Source organism: Carassius auratus, unplaced genomic scaffold, assembly GCF_003368295.1.
Source record: "Carassius auratus strain Wakin unplaced genomic scaffold, ASM336829v1 scaf_tig00214657, whole genome shotgun sequence".
Classification (NCBI taxonomy): domain Eukaryota; kingdom Metazoa; phylum Chordata; class Actinopteri; order Cypriniformes; family Cyprinidae; genus Carassius; species Carassius auratus.
In genome coordinates, this window is record NW_020527754.1 from 330,364 (window position 1) to 347,996 (window position 17,633).

Genomic DNA, 17,633 nt, shown 5'->3' on the forward strand with positions numbered 1-17,633 from the left:
GAAGTGAAGCTGCGCGTGAGAGTCACGAAGATTTTTTTTTTAAAGAAAATATCTAAAACCAAACAATATAAATACAATACAACATTTAAATGCTAGGGGGAGGTATAATCAATATTACAAGAATACTTTAAAGAGTGTTTATGCTTGTAAATCATGCCTGCTGATGTTTATTCTTTTTAAAAACCGTCACACCGGCGACGGAACAGTACTTGCTTATGAAGCGGTGTAAAAACATGAGGAGAGTGTCACACCTGTGGGAAACAAGTTCACAACCCTGCTAATAGTGTCATCATCGACATATGTTGCGCGAGCGCGCCCGCCCTAAAGTTTAAAAGTGGATATGGATTTTACAGCCAAATGAAGACTGTAAAATACAAAGAAATTCCAGTGAACCACAATGGAATTCATACTTACGTTTTCTGTATCTCTCTCATTGACAGTAGGAAGTGGTGTTCTAGTTGACATTTTAATGTGTCTTTTATCTCCAAAGTGCTTCCTGCAGTCCAAGTGTGTCTGATCACAGCAAGCTTCAGTTCGCAGGGTGGACAGCCGCCGGGCTCCAGCTGATGAAGATCATGGATTCGATCAACATCAAATTCCAGCACAAATAAAAGATCCAGATTAATGCAATAATTTATCCAGACGCATAACGGCACAACAGGTCACCGGTGACACAAAGGAGCAACTCTCCATAAAGATCTGGCAACCAGCAGGTCATAACCAATATGATGCGCTGGGTTACTTAAAAGAAGAAAAAAAAAACTTTGCCAAAAGTGCCTATTGTAAACTTAAGCACAGACAGTTCCCAGGCCCCTCAGAAACTGCATACAGCGTTCAGACAAGGAAAAGGGGAGGGGGCGTCCGCTTCAAACCGGTTCTGGATCTTGTTGTAAGCTTTCCGAATGTGCAGTTTCGTTCCTTGATTCTAGACAATCTGCTCTAAACCACTCCAGATTGATTAAAATCCTCCCATCCAGAAGTGTAGGGTACACCAGTCCAGACAGAGCTCAGTCCAAGATGGCTGCGTGCGGGCTGATGGTGCCAAGCCAAACCCAGCGCAGCGGCAGCGCAGCCGGAGGAAGTGAGGACAAAGGCGGCTGCACAAGCTCATTGGCCGGCGCGGCGCTGTTTGTTGTTGCTGGGGTGATTACTAAGGAGAAAAATGTACCTGTCTGTCGCACAAAAACCCGGCAAAATTACTCAGTGCTCTATGTTAGGATCGCCCATCCCAGTGATGTCCGTGACCATGAGAATGCTGGACTCTGGAAATCATTTAACTAGTTTATAAAAAGTCAGTGAATGTTTTACCATGTTCCATAGTATGCTACTGTACATTGGAGTACAAAGTAAATAGTGTGGTAAAATAAATAAATAAATAGAAATTAAGACTCTAATACTTCCTTGTAATGTTTACACATTACCCAATTATATTCATTTACAGCAATGAATTTATTTGCTATTACCCACAAAGGCTATTTTGCTGGGGGTTTTGATGAGCTGCACTGTTGTGCACATTCTCTGTGCTAGAAAGACTAAACCATATGTGTGTGTGTGTGTGTGTGTGTGTATACAGTACAGACCAAAAGTTAGGACACACCTTCTCATTCAAAGAGTTTTCTTTATTTTCATTACTTTGAAAATTGTAGATTCACACTGAAGGCATCAAGAACTATTTGACCAAGAAGGAGAGTGATGGGGTGCTGCGCCAGATGACCTGGCCTCCACAGTCACCGGACCTGAACCCAATCCAGATGTTTTAGGGGTGAGCTGGACCACAGACAGAAGGCAAAAGGGCCAACAAGTGCTAAGCATCTCTCGGGGAACTCCTTCAAGACTGTTGAAGCTCATCAAGAGAATGCCAAGAGTGTGCAAAGCAGTAATCAAAGCAAAAGGTGGCTACTTTGAAGAACCTACAATATGACATATTTTCAGTTGTTTCACACTTTTTTGTTATGCATATAATTCCATATATAATTCCACATGTGTTAATTCATAGTTTTGATGCCTTCAGTGTGAATCTACAATTGTCATAGTCATGAAAATAAAGAAAACCCTTTGAATGAGAAGGTGTGTCCAAACTTTTGGTCTGTACTGTATATATATATATATATATATATATATATATATATATATATATATATATATATATATATATATGTGTGTGTGTGTGTGTGTGTGTGTGTGTGTGTATTATGAGCTGAATTTCCTTGAACAAAAGTCAAGGGAGCTTTCATACATGATCCCAAAAAAAGGTCTACATATGAACAGAATTTGCAAGTCTCCAGCACTCACAACTAATACAATAACCAAAGTGTGACTGTTTGGCATGACTTATATGATGACATTCAAATTTAATGGGTGGGGGACATGTGTAAAAAAAAATACATATGTAGGGTAATAAATCACAAGGGTTCATAACTTTTGTCAGAAATTCCCTGATTTAAGACGATGATAAACAATGTCCGAACTCACAACATGACCATTTTTCAATGTCCCAAACATCAATGTAATGATATAATTTTAGATTTATATGAAGTATGTATTTATTAAAGTAAATGTTAGAACGTAACGTGGATATTTTCCAGCATCTTTCCAATGCAATGAGCTGATGGACTGATACTTGGTGTAGTGCTGGATTACTGTCTTCAATATACCTGATCACTCACTGTCCTCTAGTGGTCATAACTGAGCATTTCTGAAAATTATTTGATTTCCTTAACGTTCCAGGAAAGCTTTTTTTGTTGTTTAGCAAATAAGCAGATGAAAACACACGGACAGGTAAGACTGGCTTTATCGTGTGTACAAAAACACACCATGGAAGAACACTTTTGTGTTTAAACGTAAGCTTAGGCCTACTGTCCGACCTCGCTCAGAAATTACTCATAACATCCGAATCACTTGCGTGTTATCATACTGGCATATCTGTGTTGAAGCTGAATATTTAAAAGCAAAATCTTGAAAAGCGCAAACTGTGCTGCCAACACAAGGAATTGTTTTTGGTTTTAGAGCTCTTTTAATACATTTACACACACACACACACACACACACACACACATATATATACACACACACACTATATATTGTCTCAATAAATGGCTCAGTAGGAGCTTAACCTTCTTAAATTTTGAATGTTAATCTCAGGAGATCGAACGAAATTTTTATATTATTTTGAATAAACCTAAACAAATTAAACTAGTTTGGGACCAAAAGTAGGTTTAGTTACTGAAAACGTATACCCTATTATACCATCAATTAAATTTTTTTCGATATTTCTTCTTACAATAATTTTATTAACAAGGTTGAATTTGTATTATTAACATTATTAATAATACATATTTTGCGGTATAAATAAATAACATAACAGGAAAAAGCCAACTTTTTTCACTCAAGTTTTCGCTGGCTCCTCTCAGGAGGATATGAAGAGTCACTTATTTTATGACATAATCATCGAGTAAAGTTCATTTATAAGTGAGCTGTCATCGTCCGCTGCATCAGCTGAGGGCTGAGGCTCGACATTTCAACTTCTCCAGACGTCCTAACACTTCTCCACAGTCCTGGAAGAGCTTCAATCATGGCCACAAACGTCCAAGAAAACATATATGAACAAATCGAAGAGACGAACGAAAACATATATGACAGACCGTATGAGAACGTGAACAGCAACCCAGAGCCGAAATATGAGAATCAAGACACGAGTAAGGAAATTTCAGAGGAACCGCTGTACAGCACGGTCAATCAACCGTCTCCAGACTACATGAATACGAGAGGAACATCTCAAGAGGAAGAAGAACGGCCGTCACCCTCCAGTGAACCAGGAGAGCAGCTCGAAAGCGAGATCACGGTGGCCTCTCTGACGAATGGAGATGTTTACGGATCTTCATCTTTTGAGGAAACTGGAGACCCTTATGATGACCAGCTCTCACTGGTCCACGATGACCTGCTCATGGCTTACAGTCTCCCAGAAGACGGATCTCCAGAACCGGAGGAGGTGGTTGACTACAGCCTGAAGGACGTGGAGAACAGCACCGTGGAAGAGACAGCTGCAGCTCCCGACCCGAATCAGCCTAATATTGCGCTTTTTGTCAAGGTAAGGGCTGCTGGTTTAACAACTGCATAAGAGAACCTAAACTTTATATTTGATTTTATTTTATTAAAGAAAGAAGGCATTAAAGTTGGCGTTACATGAGTCTGAAGGTCAGATGGGTGTGGTTTGTGATAGCACTTATATTTCTGCTTATACCTTTGGCCCTTAAAGACAAGGTGAAATTAATTTCTCAAACTTTTCACGCCTAGCTCTTAAAAAAAAAAATAAAAAAAAAAATAAAACAACCCAGAGCCCTATTTTAATTTAAATATAATACTCCAATGTTATATAGGACTGTATATATATATATATTCTAATTTTCCTCTTGACAATACATAAATTATGCTAAAATATAATTATCATAATAACTCAATACCAAATGAGTAAAATGATAAATCACGCTGAATCATTTTCAGCATTTCAATCACTGTCCCTCAAGTCTCATTTGACAAGCCTGCTCAATCTCAGTCCAAAGTAGTGGCTAGTTATTTTTGGCATTCTGAATTAATTTTGTCTTATGTAAATGAAAAATTGATTGTACATTCAAGAATGCAAATGAAGATCAGGCGGATTGGAATGTGGTTAAAACAAGTTGTAATGAAGAAATGGGATGTAGATATCCTAGATAGGTTAATGTAGCAGGTAGATACAAATGATAAGCACAATTGGTTTGATTCATTCAGGTAAGATTTTCCTCTTGATCATTAACATGAAGAGGGTTTTCAAATGTTCCTCTGCTTGCTCACAGTCTATGACAATAAGACATCCTGAACTGATTGCATTTCCTTTGGAAGGTTCACAGGCAATATGAATAATCATTAACGTAAAGTCCTGACCTGAGTAAATTAACTCATTGCCTCGCTTTGCTTTTGACAGAAGAACACATTAGTCTCTGTACATGATGCGATCACTCAGCCGACTGAGCCACTGTGATTGAGACCTTTTCATACTCATGTTTACATCACATTCTGTGACAAACGTGCCACACTATCAATGGAATTAAGAATACATTTATTTTTATCAGTTTATAATTGAAAATGGCAATCACAGATGCACCAGGGTGTGACACACATTTTGCGCTTAAGAAACCCTCAGAACAATTCAAACATTACATAACTTTATGGCCACGGCACATATAGTCATAAAAATGTAGGAATTAAAGCAGTATAGTTGTTGTTGAGTGGCACAGCGCAAGGCTGCCTTTATTACAAATCCTCCAAGAGAACTTACATAAATGACAAAAAACTAAAAACCATAACAGCACTGGTCAAGTAAGTGTTGACCTTGGTTAATAATTTAATCTTATTGGCTGCACTTAATGGGGCAATGAACAGCAGAATAAGCAGACGGTTTTGATTAAAGTTTACATAGCCACCTCTACTAAATGTTACAGATGTTACTAATTAGATTCAATATTAACATTTTAAAATGTACATTAACTATATGCAATAGTTTAAATCTTGTTATTAAAAAAATAAAACAAAATAATAATGATAATAATAATAATAATAAAAAAAAAATAATATATATATATATATATATATATATATATATATATATATATATATTTTTTTTTATGACAATCTATTTATTTAGAGACAAAATATTCTGATTAAATGACAGTGTCCATTTCTGGTATTTAAATGTCAAGCAGCATCAGCAATGTGATAATCAGATGAAGATATTCAGATCCCCCCAGACAACTGCTAATTTGGTTAGAACAACATCAGACTGTAAAATATTCCTTAAACGTTTAAAACACATAGCTATTTTAAAACAATTTTGGCACTTTGGCTCAGCCAAAACATCCCAGTACAATACGCACAATGCAGAAGTTAATTATTCACTGCATTGATAACATTTAACCTGTTGGGAACTGAGCCATGAAAAAAAGATGTTTGAGACTCATCTGTTTCTGAGAATGTTTAGTTGGACTTCAGTCTGAAGCTCTTCATCCAGTGGCATTATTTAACTCTTATTCCAACTCATTTAAGGTGAGAGATGATCTACTGTTGCACTTAAGACGCATAATCAGTGATGTAACCTGTGTTCACAGGGCATTTGAATAACTGAGGAAAATTCCTTTCCTACTTGAAAATGATTAAAATTGATTCATATATTTCCCTTGAATTCTATTGCATGGAAAGCCTGTTTAGCCTCTTGCCACCTCTTCCTAGTGCAACATGAATATTGTTATTCTACCAGTAGAGGAAGCTGTTCAGCCTACTATGATAAATTCTACTGCATGCACTTGTAGCACAAAAATACATTTCCTACAGCATAATGATGTTACTAATGTCCAAATTCATTTTTTTAATACTGGGTCCTTAATAAGATGTAAAAGCATAATATAATGAAATTTAAGACGGACCTTTTTAGAATTATTTTAATAAATGACACTCTAATTTGGTCATTATTTTTACAGACACATGCAGTTGTAGCATGTTGTTTTCAGTGTTAAATATAATTTAAATACAATTATAGTTTTTATTAATATTTTGAATCAGTTTTTAATTAAAACTTTTTCCCGTCATTTTTAATTTTAAAATTAAATTCTCTTGTACATTTTTTTTTTGTTTTAATCATATATATATACTGGATATCATCCAAAAGCAGTGTCACATTTTATTTTATAATTTGGCAACATATTTATCCCACAGGTAAAAGCAGTCTGAAGCTAAAGAAACAGACCAAGCACATTAATAGAGATTTACTTGTTTAGTATTCACATATAATTTTCACTCATATCCAGGATAGTCAGCTCTATTTTGGGAAACCAAATGAGTAATCTTCATTTCACGTTCATTTGTCACATCAGGAAATTCCGAATGCAAATTCACGCTATAAACCAAAGCCAGCTCATAAAAAATTTAACAGGGAATCTTATTCTCGTGGGCTCCACAAGATGATCAAATATAACCTGCTGTTGCCTGCCAGCGTGCTGCCTGTGACTTGGACCGCATTAAAAATGCATGTGACTCATTCCTCTACTCAGAGTATCTGGGCCATGAACATGTCACATAGCTACACAGGGACAGAATGGTGCATAAGTTAAGTGGCAGAGACTCTAAAGCTTATATATTTTATGCCAAAACTTTTATATGAACATATGAACATATATATTTATTCTCATTTTTCACTCAAGTTCATCAGAGCTACTTGTGGCAGGGGCAGGGGAGAGTAAAGCCCCGCCCCCAACTAAAGCCTCTCACCTATTCCCTCTCTTTTACATCACTCGTGTTTGGGAGAGAGCTAGATTCACCTTTCATCTTGGCTTTAGCTGACATCAATGCACCTGGTGCCATTGGCTGGCCGTCAAGAACAGGACAAAGAGAATCTAAGAAAGCGTGGCAAAACCTTGACATTTAACCCAAAATATCTGCAAAATACTGCTGGGAGGATGTAGGGGACAGATCAGGAGGGATACCTGAATCAAAGAAAGTGTCTATAATGGGAGACGCTCAAGAACCTGATATTGAGTTGTTTGTCAAGGTAAGGAGAGAAATCTAGCATTAGAATGAGCTTTATGGAGTTAAAAGGCTCTAATAAAGTCAGTGTAACTCAGTAGCTGTTCTAGAGTAACGTGAGCATATTTGACTAAGGTCATGACCAGGTTGAAAGTAGAGTAAATACCAGTAGTTCTTGTGCATTGGATTATGGATCATCAGTTGCATATAATTTGGTGCTAAAATAATATACCCTCAGTATTTATTATTCAGATACTTTTGTTAGAATTGCATTGATATAAATCCATCACTAAATACCAACAAGCTAATAATTATTTTCACAATATGGTCAGTAACTGATAAACAAAACTTTTTTTGTTGTTGTTGCTATTTTATACCAATTATAATAAAACACCGAAAACTAAATTCAGTCATTTTAAATGGTTAAAGTGTACAGTACTATAATGTACAGTAATTATTAATGTTTTTAGTGATTTAAGAAGGAAATGTGCATTCACTTTCTCTCTCTCTCTCTCTCTCTCTCTCTCTCTCTCTCTCTCTCTATATATATATATATATATATATATATATGTAAAAATTTCTGTCTCCACACACACAAATGCAATAATAAATTCAGTTTTTAAAAGTAATATCTATCATTGCAAACAATGCATAAAACTTATTGGATCTGAATATTATGGGAAAATAGCAGCAACATATGAAAAGTATTATAAAGCAAACATAAACATACAGCAAACTGACAAAGCACTACTACTGTACATGCTTCAGTTATGATTATATGATTAAAGTGAATACGTGTTTTGTGTTCCAATAGCAGCAATGCTGAATCAACTTAATTAAAAAAATGTCAGAAACAAACAAATCCTCTTCCAGGCACTAATCTTTTTATTAAACACTATAAATCAAGTACACAATGCATTTTCATTCAGTCACACCCCGGTCTGTTTACAGCCCTGATCTGCCGTCCAACAGAGCAACCGGTCCTATAGCAAACGGCCTATTGTCCTGCGCTTTCTAGATTGTAGAGGCTCATTGTTCTGCATCCAGTTCTCTCTCTGTTCTGAATTTGCCAGAATGGACAGATGAGTGGAAATGGAAGTCCCCTGACCTTTCACATACCATCTGCCTCATTTATCTATGTGTTATGCAATGTATTTTCTCTTATGATTGAACCGTGTAATGAAAACAAACTGTGTTAAAGTAGAAAAGATGCAAAACAGAAGTATTTTCACTAGTGGACACTGTACACCTATCATATATTTGACAGAATGCTCCTCGTGTTCTTCTCACAACCAGGTCTCAGTTAATGAATGCAGTGTGCATAATTCATATTATGCTGGGTATTATGTCACAGTGTAAGCTATAGCTGGTCTCGTGATAGTGGTGCTGCTGTGATGGGTCACCTGATCTCCTCCTGCTGAAGCGTACAGTAGCAGTGTGAATGTGATAAGCACTGTCACTGACTGATAACAGAGTCATTTGTACTCTCCATATAAATGAGTTGAATTAGAGTAACTGTGTAATCTGTAATACTCATTTTTGACTTTTAAAATTTAAAAATGAGCATAAGCACATTTGTTCTTGCTTCTTGCTGAAATTTAATGATGTCCAGGCTACTTTAAAAGAGACATGGCGACCTCGAGGTGGTCAATGAGGGAACTGCAGTTGTCTGACAATTATTGATCAGAATATGATTATGAATTAAAAACTTTTGTGTTTGTGAAAAAAAGTGTGTTAAACAAAATTACAACATTAACAACTTTTGTGGAGCTAAAGTGTGGCTGACAGTTTCATTGTAAAGAAATTATGTTTTATGCTCCTGACATAAAAAGTAACCGAAAGTTTAAAAGGGATAGTTCACCCAAAAATAAAAATGAATCATTTACTCACCCTCATGTCATTCCAACCTGTTTGAATTTCTTTCATACAGTCGACTCCCGAACTATTTTTTTTTCTTTGAATGTCTATGGCTACCGTGCACTGTTTTGGTTACCCACATTCTTCAAAATATATTATTTTGTGCTCAATAGAAGAAGAGAAACTGATATAAATTTGGGACAAATTGAGGGTGTGTAAATGATGACCGTATTTTCAGTTTAAGGTGAACTGATTTAAGGTTTTAGGTGAAATAATACTTAAAAAAAACTATAATAATATGTTTTGAGAAAAATTGTTCATATAATATCTCAAGCAGAGTAAGGTGGTGCTAGCAAAACCAAGGTCATGGGTTTGATTGTCAAGGAAAGCAAGAATGGATAAAATGTAAATGTATTCCTTAAATACAATCTAATTTGCTTCAGATAAATGTGACACTGGGCCACAAAACTAGTCTTTACTCGCTGGGGTATATTTTTAGTAATAGCCAAAAAAAACATTGTATGGGTCAAAATGATTGATTTTTATTTTATGCCAAAAATCATTAGAATATTAAGTAAAGATCATGTTCCATGAAGATATTTTTTTAATTTCCTACTGTTAAAATATCAAAGCTTAATTTTTGATTAGTAATATGCACTGTTAAGAATTCATTTGGACACATTTAAAGGTGATTTTCTCAGTATTTAGATTTTTTACGCCCTCAGAATTCCAGATTTTCAAATAGTTGTATCTCAGCCAAATATTGTCTGCCTAATAATCCATAGATCAATAAAAAGCTTATTTATTCAGCTTTCAGATAATGTATAAATATAATTTTTTTTTTAAAAATTGACACTTAAGACCAGGGTCACAAATGTCTGCCAAATGCATAAATGTAAATGTAATTGTTAACGATTATGCGAAACACAAGAAATAATGATAATAATAATAATATTTACTATTTTAAGGAACACAGCTAACATGCAATAAATTATGCCCACTTTTTGTAAAACCTCTGGTATATCCTCTGAGATTTAAGGATTTAGATTTTCATGTAATATAAAATGCATTTAACTGATTTTATTTAATGTAATTCTAAAGCGATTCTTATTTTACTTGAAAATGTCCTTGTAGTTAGACTTCAGGTTAACTCTTTTCTCTATGTTCACTGAAACATTGCAGCAGCAGGGGGCGTCATGACACTTTATCATTCTCAATCCATTCTGGTTTCTTCGCTCTAGAACATGAGAACTGGTCTCCACCAAATCTTTGGCTCATGTTATTGGCATTGAGCTCATATTCAGACTAACTGATCCTTGGATCCTTGGTGATGTATATGTAAAGATGTGTTGTATTTGTAGGCTGGCTGTGATGGCGAAAGCATCGGCAACTGTCCCTTCTCCCAACGCCTCTTCATGATCCTCTGGCTCAAAGGTGTGGTGTTTAACGTCACCACTGTTGACCTGAAGAGGTGAGAACTTCACTGACCTGAGATCGAATGACGTGAAACTTCAATAAGTATATCAATAACAAATGCCACCTCTTCATGTTATTAAATTACATTTTAATTGGATATTAAAATGATATATAGTGAGTGATATTGTTAAAATATGATCAATTTACCTTATAAAAAATCAATGCAGGAATATCTAGTTCATATTTTGTCTCTGCAAATATAAAAATGAAAAAGAATCGAATCTAAAATCTCTATTTTTTATGCAGTGCAATGCTGGGCTGGTTGAGTAATAAAATTAAGAAGGTCATAAAATGTTATTTTATTTTAATTCAGGAAGCCGGCTGATTTGCACAATTTGGCTCCAGGAACTCACCCTCCTTTCCTGACCTTCAACGGTGAGGTGAAGACAGACATTAATAAGATTGAGGAGTTTCTGGAGGAGGTTTTGGCACCACCACAGTAAGCTAATTTTCACAAATACACGTGAGACGAATCGTGACCATATAGAAAATCTGCTGTTCTCAACTGGTGATGCTTCGGGACCCAGATTTTCCATTGGACATCAATCATGGTCAAATACATCACCAGAACGGTTTAGCCAGTAAACATTTCAAATCTATTAATATTACTAATAATGGAATATCTAGCATCACAGCCTGTGCAAATTATTTGGAGAGGTTATAAAAATTATTTATTAAGCGTTTATTTGTTATATCTTTATTTGCATTTAGCATTTTTATTTTCTATGGCCATTTTTGGGTCAAAAGCCACCAGTTAAGAACAGCAACCCTAGATTTTTATGCAGTGTATGTTGTATTTAACATCACATGTGAACTAGAACTGTAAAGAAAACTGAAAAATGTATGTCTATGTACCTTTCCTTGTGTCCAAGGTACCCTAAACTTGCAGCCAGGCACAGGGAGTCAAACACAGCTGGGAATGACATATTTGCAAAGTTCTCAGCTTTCATTAAAAACACTAAGCCAGCTGCGAATGAAGGTATGCATGTCAAACTGGATCAAACCGAATGAATGAATGAATAGATTTATTGTATTTTGGTCAGTACTCTGAAACTGTACAAAGTTAAATTCAGTTAACTCCATATAGCATCCACAGTAATAGAATTGTCCTTTTTTAAGATTGGTTAAATGTTCAGTAGGGATTTGCTGAAACAGACATTCTGGCTGATGCGATTACTAGTTCAAATATTTATAATATTTTTGTTGTGGTTGATAACCTATGATGACTGATATTTATTTGCAGTTTTGCCAAATTTTGTCCACATGGAACCTGGTACAGACAAATACATTTTTGTTTGTTTGTTTTAATAATAGTAATAAATACACACATAGGAATATTTCATATTTAAAAGTAAAAGTTTAAATGTTTATTTTTAATGAAAATAATGTTGTTATTCAGTAAGATGCATTCAATTGATTAAAAGTGACAGTAAAGACATTTATAATGTTACAAAAAGATTAAAATTTAAAATATGTGCTATTCTTTTGAACTTTACATTCATCAAATTTCTGAAAAAAACAAAACAAACAAAAACAAAAAAACAGTTGTGCTGCTTGGCGGGGATTTAATAATAATAATAATAATATATATATATATATATATATATATATATATATATATATATATATATATGCTAATTAAAAAATATATATTTTTCCACAAAACATTCACACAAGTTTTCAAAACTGATAAGAAGAAATCAATAGATAACATTTGAAAATATATTAAAATAGAAGAGTTATTTTAAATTGTAATAATGTTTCACAGTATTATTGCTTTAACTTTTTAATTTTTTTCCCCATACTAAAGTGTATTTTTTAAATATATTATATTATATTAATATTATAACATTGGTAAGAAAAAACAACAACAACTGTCTAATGGCAAACTAATCAGATTAACACCAATGTTTTAAAAAAACATATTTATAATAATATTGACCATATGGTCGCCAACATACATATTATAAATGTTTCAAAATGTTTTGGGATTCACCATCAAATACTGTGCACAGTAATAAACACTGATTATTAAGAAATGTGTGATGTTTTGTTAGCTCTTCAGAAGGGTTTAACAAAGGCCCTCAAGAAGCTGGACGATTACCTGAACAGTCCCTTGCCTGATGAGGTAGATGCCGACAGCATGGAGGAGGAGAAGGCCTCCAACCGCAAGTTCCTGGACGGGAATGAGCTGACTCTGGCAGACTGCAACCTGCTGCCAAAGCTCCACATAGTGAAGGTGAGCTGAAGTGCTAAGGGGGACTTGTCTCTAGAATTGACCTGCAGTGTTTGGGGGGTAACCAAGGAGGCCTGTAATACCTGGTCAGAGATATCCGTTAGATGATGATGATGATATAGCACTTTATTGTCAGACAAATCTGAAATGTTTCTTGTGTCACAGTATATATTTTTACAACAATCAACATCCTTTAATAATAACATGCACACCCATTGATCTCAATGACAGTTTTGGTATGTCATAGAAAGCTTGGCTGTAATTATAGGTTTGTAAGATTTTTAAATGTGTTCAAAAGAAGACTATTATGCTCACCAAAGCTGCTTTTAATTAATAAAGTAATATTGTGAAATATTATTACAAATCAAATAACAGTTTTCTATGTTAAAATGCAATTTATTCCTGATGCAAAGCTGAATGCTTAATATTTGTGATACCTTTTTTGCCTTTATTTTGCCTTTTGATTGTTTATTGTATCCTTTCTAAATAAAAGCAGTCATTTCTGTTCAAAAAGATATCTTACTGACACTAAACATTTGAATGGTAGTGTATATGTTTTAAAAGTTTAAATAGCAGTGGTCTAGTAGTAAGCAAACATGAGCAGACACGAGTTGTAATGCAATGCAGATTTGAGTCCCCTTAGCACAGATACAGCAGTGCAAAAAAGAGGTTAAACTACAAGGGCTACATTTGTTTTTTATTTTTTATTTTTTTTCATTAATCTATTTTTATGCACTTTTTTTGCAGGTTGTTGGCAAGAAATATAGGAACTATGACATTCCCAACGATTTTACAGGCGTGTGGCGTTATCTGAACAATGCTTATGAGCAAGAAGAGTTCACCAACACCTGTGCCGCCGACAATGAGATCGAATTAGCATATAAGGATGTGGCTAAGAGGCTAACTAAGTAAACTAATTTGACAAAAAAAAAGACTTGGGGTAGATCTTTTCTTGGGGAAGAGATCATGTTTTCCATGTAATTCAAAGCTGTTGATCTCAGACTACAAGTTAGTAGTTTCATTCATCCTGGGTCCTGATAATCAATCACAAATTCACTAAAGACTGGTGCTCTGTTATGAAACACCACATTTGCCTGTCTGCAAGTACCGTGAGTCAAATGTGAATCCAAAACTTCAGCAATCCTCACTCATCTGTTGCTCATATAAACACTGTCCCAAGCGACTTTATTATTGTATCTCTATTTAAAGAGATTTCACAGAGATTACTGTTTTCTATAGTTCTTCCTGTTTTATACTATTTATCATCTTATGCAGTGTTTCTTGAGACATGGAATAAAATGTCACAAAACTTAATAATTCACTGCATAAGAGTGAATTAAAGATTTGTGTCACTAAAACATTTACTAGAACACATTATCAGTTTTTTATGATTAAAATGAAATGATACTGTTCATACAGTAAGACATTATGATTCACAACCTCTGAAACCACCTTCCCTCAGCCTGAAACTTAGGCTAATTCTTCATAAAGATTTAAATATACAAGTATATTCAACTAAAAATAAAATCTGAAAAATAAATATGTAATTCAAATTATATTTTTAAGCATGCGTTACAAAATATTTTAATTACTTTAAATTGTGAGGCTGGTAAATGAGTAAATGTTTTTTAATTAAGTCTCATGCTGACCAAAGTGTTTAATAAAAAATACAGTAAAAACAGTAATATTGTGATTTCTTTTATACAATATCTTTTAAAAACCCAGACAAACCCCAAACTTTAGAAACGTAGCGTAAACTTTTAACTTTTTTTTTTTTGTTTAAGCTATTTTGTCCCAGTACTCAAGAATTGGTGCATAACATAACCTCTCTGATTGTTTTCTATTAGTCAAAAATGACAGCTGAAAAAAGAGATTGTTCAGGTATTTCAAATCTGTAAGAATTATTCACACACGTCTCCTATGGTTTAACAATGTCTGTCAATATTGCTTTCCATTATGTTTTCATTATTATTTGTGTATAACACATGAAAAAATCTGATGTGAACAGTAGGATAAACCTAAAGCAAAAAGGTACATCCTGGGCAGCTTCAAAACCAATCATATATCATTTATGGATTTGTACGTTTCATGCTATTTTATTCGATTTTTTTCTGAAGGAGCACTAAATTTTTTTATTTTATGTTTATTTTTTATTTTTTTTTAGGTGCAATGATTTAATGAGGTGCTAATTTAATATGTGCCTTCATTAAAAGAAATGCAGTGTGGCAAATACAGCTTATGCTCATGCTGTTAATGATTACTACATAACTATCCTGCTCTTTTAAAGCCACTAGCAGAGTTTACGAAAAAGGTTTATAGAAAATTCCTCATTGCCTCATCATGTAATTTCCTTGTAAAGTACAAGTTGTTCAGACGTTCCTCTGTTATTCCTCACAACTTATATAATTTTGTTTTAAAATTTTGTTTGGGCTTATCTGAAAGTGTTTAACATCAATCAGCCCTGAGTATATCACACTTAAATATTTATTCACAACCCTGTTCATGGGAAATTAACAAGCTGAGATGGAAAGGAGATTCAAAACACACAGCGGTCCACCGAAATGGAGAATAAGGAAATCTGATCGGGCGTTCATCCATGTCCGTCCTCTCCACTTAGCGCTGCTGGAATATCATTGGGCCCATGATAGCTCCTTGTGGAGCTCCTGCTCTTGTGTGGTTTGGACAAGCGTTTGATATGAAATGAGAATGTGGCGCCAGAGAGGCCTATTCCAAGTAAAGCTTTATGAATAAAATAATATTTTCACAGTTTGACTTGCATTATTTATTTTTCCCTGCGCACACGTTTTTGCTAATTGATACAGTTATATGGAGCCGTTTGTAAGGAAATTGATATTTATTGTAATTGAAAGCTGAGTGCTAACTGTGCAGTTACATTTCTAGATTATTCTGAGTGTATTTGGACACTTAAGCCGCTCAGAAAAATGTATGAAATTCATTGCACTAGATTTATATGACTATCTGTCTGTCTGTGTCTAGATGTCTAAATTACTGAAGAAATATCCATGTTTATATTTAAAAGTTATATATATGTTTTCTTAATGAGGTGGAAAGGCTATTATATTATCAGATGGTATGACACAGACATCTAAACTGGGTTTCATTGTCCATTAAACGCAAAGAAACAAACTTTGATCTGGTCGTTTCATCCATGGGCAAAAATGAGTGATGTCTGCTGACAGATTTAAACATGAGCTTTCAGGACATGGATCAAAGCTCTACCTTTGGTTCCATTCTCTCATTATGGGGAAAAATCCATTCTAGCCTGTCTCTATTTTTCCTTAAAAAAGCCTCAAAAGTCTCCGAAGACCTGTGCCCGTCAGATTTACAATAGGGAATGGGACTATTTACTAGAAGTAGAAGGCGTCCAGAAATAACAGTGCAAAAAAATTAATGGAGCCTACTATATTTTTCCACACAAGTAAGAAAATATGCTATAGGTCTTGTGCCTCACTGGTTTGTAACTCTAACATTTTCTGCCTTCAATCTCTGCATCCACATTCAGCGTTTCTGATAATATACAATGAGGCATAAAAGGGTTAGTTCACCCAAAAATGAAAATTATGTTATTAATGACTCACCCTCATGTCGTTCCAAACCCATAAGACCTGTGAACCTGTGTTCATTTTCAGAAGACATTTTAAGATATTTTAGATTTAGTCCGAGAGCTCTCAGTCCCTCCATTGAAACTGTGTGTATGGTATACTGTCCATGTCCAGAAAGGTAAGAAAAACATCATCAAAGCACTCCATGTGACATCAAAGGGTCAGTTAGAATTTGTTGAAGCATCGAAAATAAATTTTGGTCCAAAAATAACAAAAACTACGACTTTAATCAGCATTGTCTTCTCTTCCGTGTCTGTTGTTGAGCGCGTTCACACCAGTGCAGTGATGTCCGGTTCGTGAACGAATCACTCGATTTAACCAGTTCTTCTTGAACCAGTTCACCAAATCGAACTGAATCGTTTGAAACGGTTCGCATCTCCAATACGCATTAATCCACAAATGTCTTAAGCTGTTAACTTTTTAATGTGGGTGACACTCCTTCTGAGTTAAAACAAACCAATATCCCGGAGTAATTCATGTACTCAAAACAGTACACTGACTGAACTGCTGTGAAGAGAGAACTGAAGATGAACACAGAGCCGAGCAAGATAACGAATTAAAGATTGACTTGTTCTCGAGTCAAGAACCGCTTGCATCAGTTTTTGGGGATTTGCATGTTCACTAAGTTTACGATTAAATGTAATATTAGAAATAACCAATGTAATCTACGGAGCCCTGCACATGACATGAAAAAAAATGTAAAGACTAAATCGTGTGCATTCTCTCAATGTACTAAAATGTGCACACGATCACTATTGCGTTCCCTCAATTTGCTTAATTGTGCAAGCCATTTAGCAAATAAAGGGAATGAATTAGTAAATCGTGCACACAATTTATAAATAGAATGAACAAAATAGTAAATCGAGGGAACACAATAGTAATCGTGTGCA

The 17,633-nt window shown here is 34.7% G+C and overlaps 2 protein-coding genes across 9 annotated transcripts in view; one reads left to right on the forward strand and one right to left on the reverse strand.

Moving 5' to 3' along the window:
• LOC113092584 (MAP/microtubule affinity-regulating kinase 3-like) overlaps positions 1–1,206 on the reverse strand; it is a 56,539-nt gene extending 55,333 nt beyond the window's left edge. For 2 of the 7 annotated variants that reach the window (XM_026258228.1, XM_026258217.1), the window contains exon 1: positions 415–1,206. In XM_026258228.1, coding sequence (XP_026114013.1) covers positions 415–465 — 51 coding nt within the window. In that variant the 5' untranslated portion in view covers positions 466–1,206. The remainder of the gene's footprint in view (positions 1–414) is intronic. The other 5 variants (XM_026258223.1, XM_026258225.1, XM_026258221.1 and 2 more) reach the window with 5 other exon arrangements.
• A 2,048-nt stretch (positions 1,207–3,254) lies between these two features.
• On the forward strand, positions 3,255–15,886 carry LOC113092562 (chloride intracellular channel protein 5-like). Of its 2 annotated transcripts, none has more exons than XM_026258179.1 (6): positions 3,255–4,087; positions 10,770–10,879; positions 11,198–11,323; positions 11,757–11,863; positions 12,942–13,123; positions 13,868–15,886. In XM_026258179.1, the coding sequence occupies exons 1-6, from the start codon at positions 3,572–3,574 to the stop codon at positions 14,030–14,032; spliced, it is 1,206 nt and encodes a 401-aa protein (XP_026113964.1). In that variant the 5' UTR covers positions 3,255–3,571; the 3' UTR covers positions 14,033–15,886. The 2 variants fall into 2 exon arrangements, with proteins under 2 accessions (XP_026113964.1, XP_026113966.1); XM_026258181.1 differs by lacking the exon at positions 3,255–4,087 and adding an exon at positions 7,315–7,576.
• Positions 15,887–17,633: the final 1,747 nt, after the last annotated feature.

What these genes read in the sequence shown, in the direction of transcription:
- LOC113092562 (XM_026258179.1), top strand. Translation starts at nt 3,572, where the DNA reads ATGGCCACAAACGTCCAAGAAAACATATATGAACAAATCGAAGAGACG. An exon ending in GAGGTTTTGGCACCACCACA is followed by an intron (nt 11,324 to 11,756) that starts GTAAGCTAATTT and finishes CTTGTGTCCAAG; the next exon opens with GTACCCTAAACTTGCAGCCA. An exon ending in CAAAGCTCCACATAGTGAAG is followed by an intron (nt 13,124 to 13,867) that starts GTGAGCTGAAGT and finishes CTTTTTTTGCAG; the next exon opens with GTTGTTGGCAAGAAATATAG.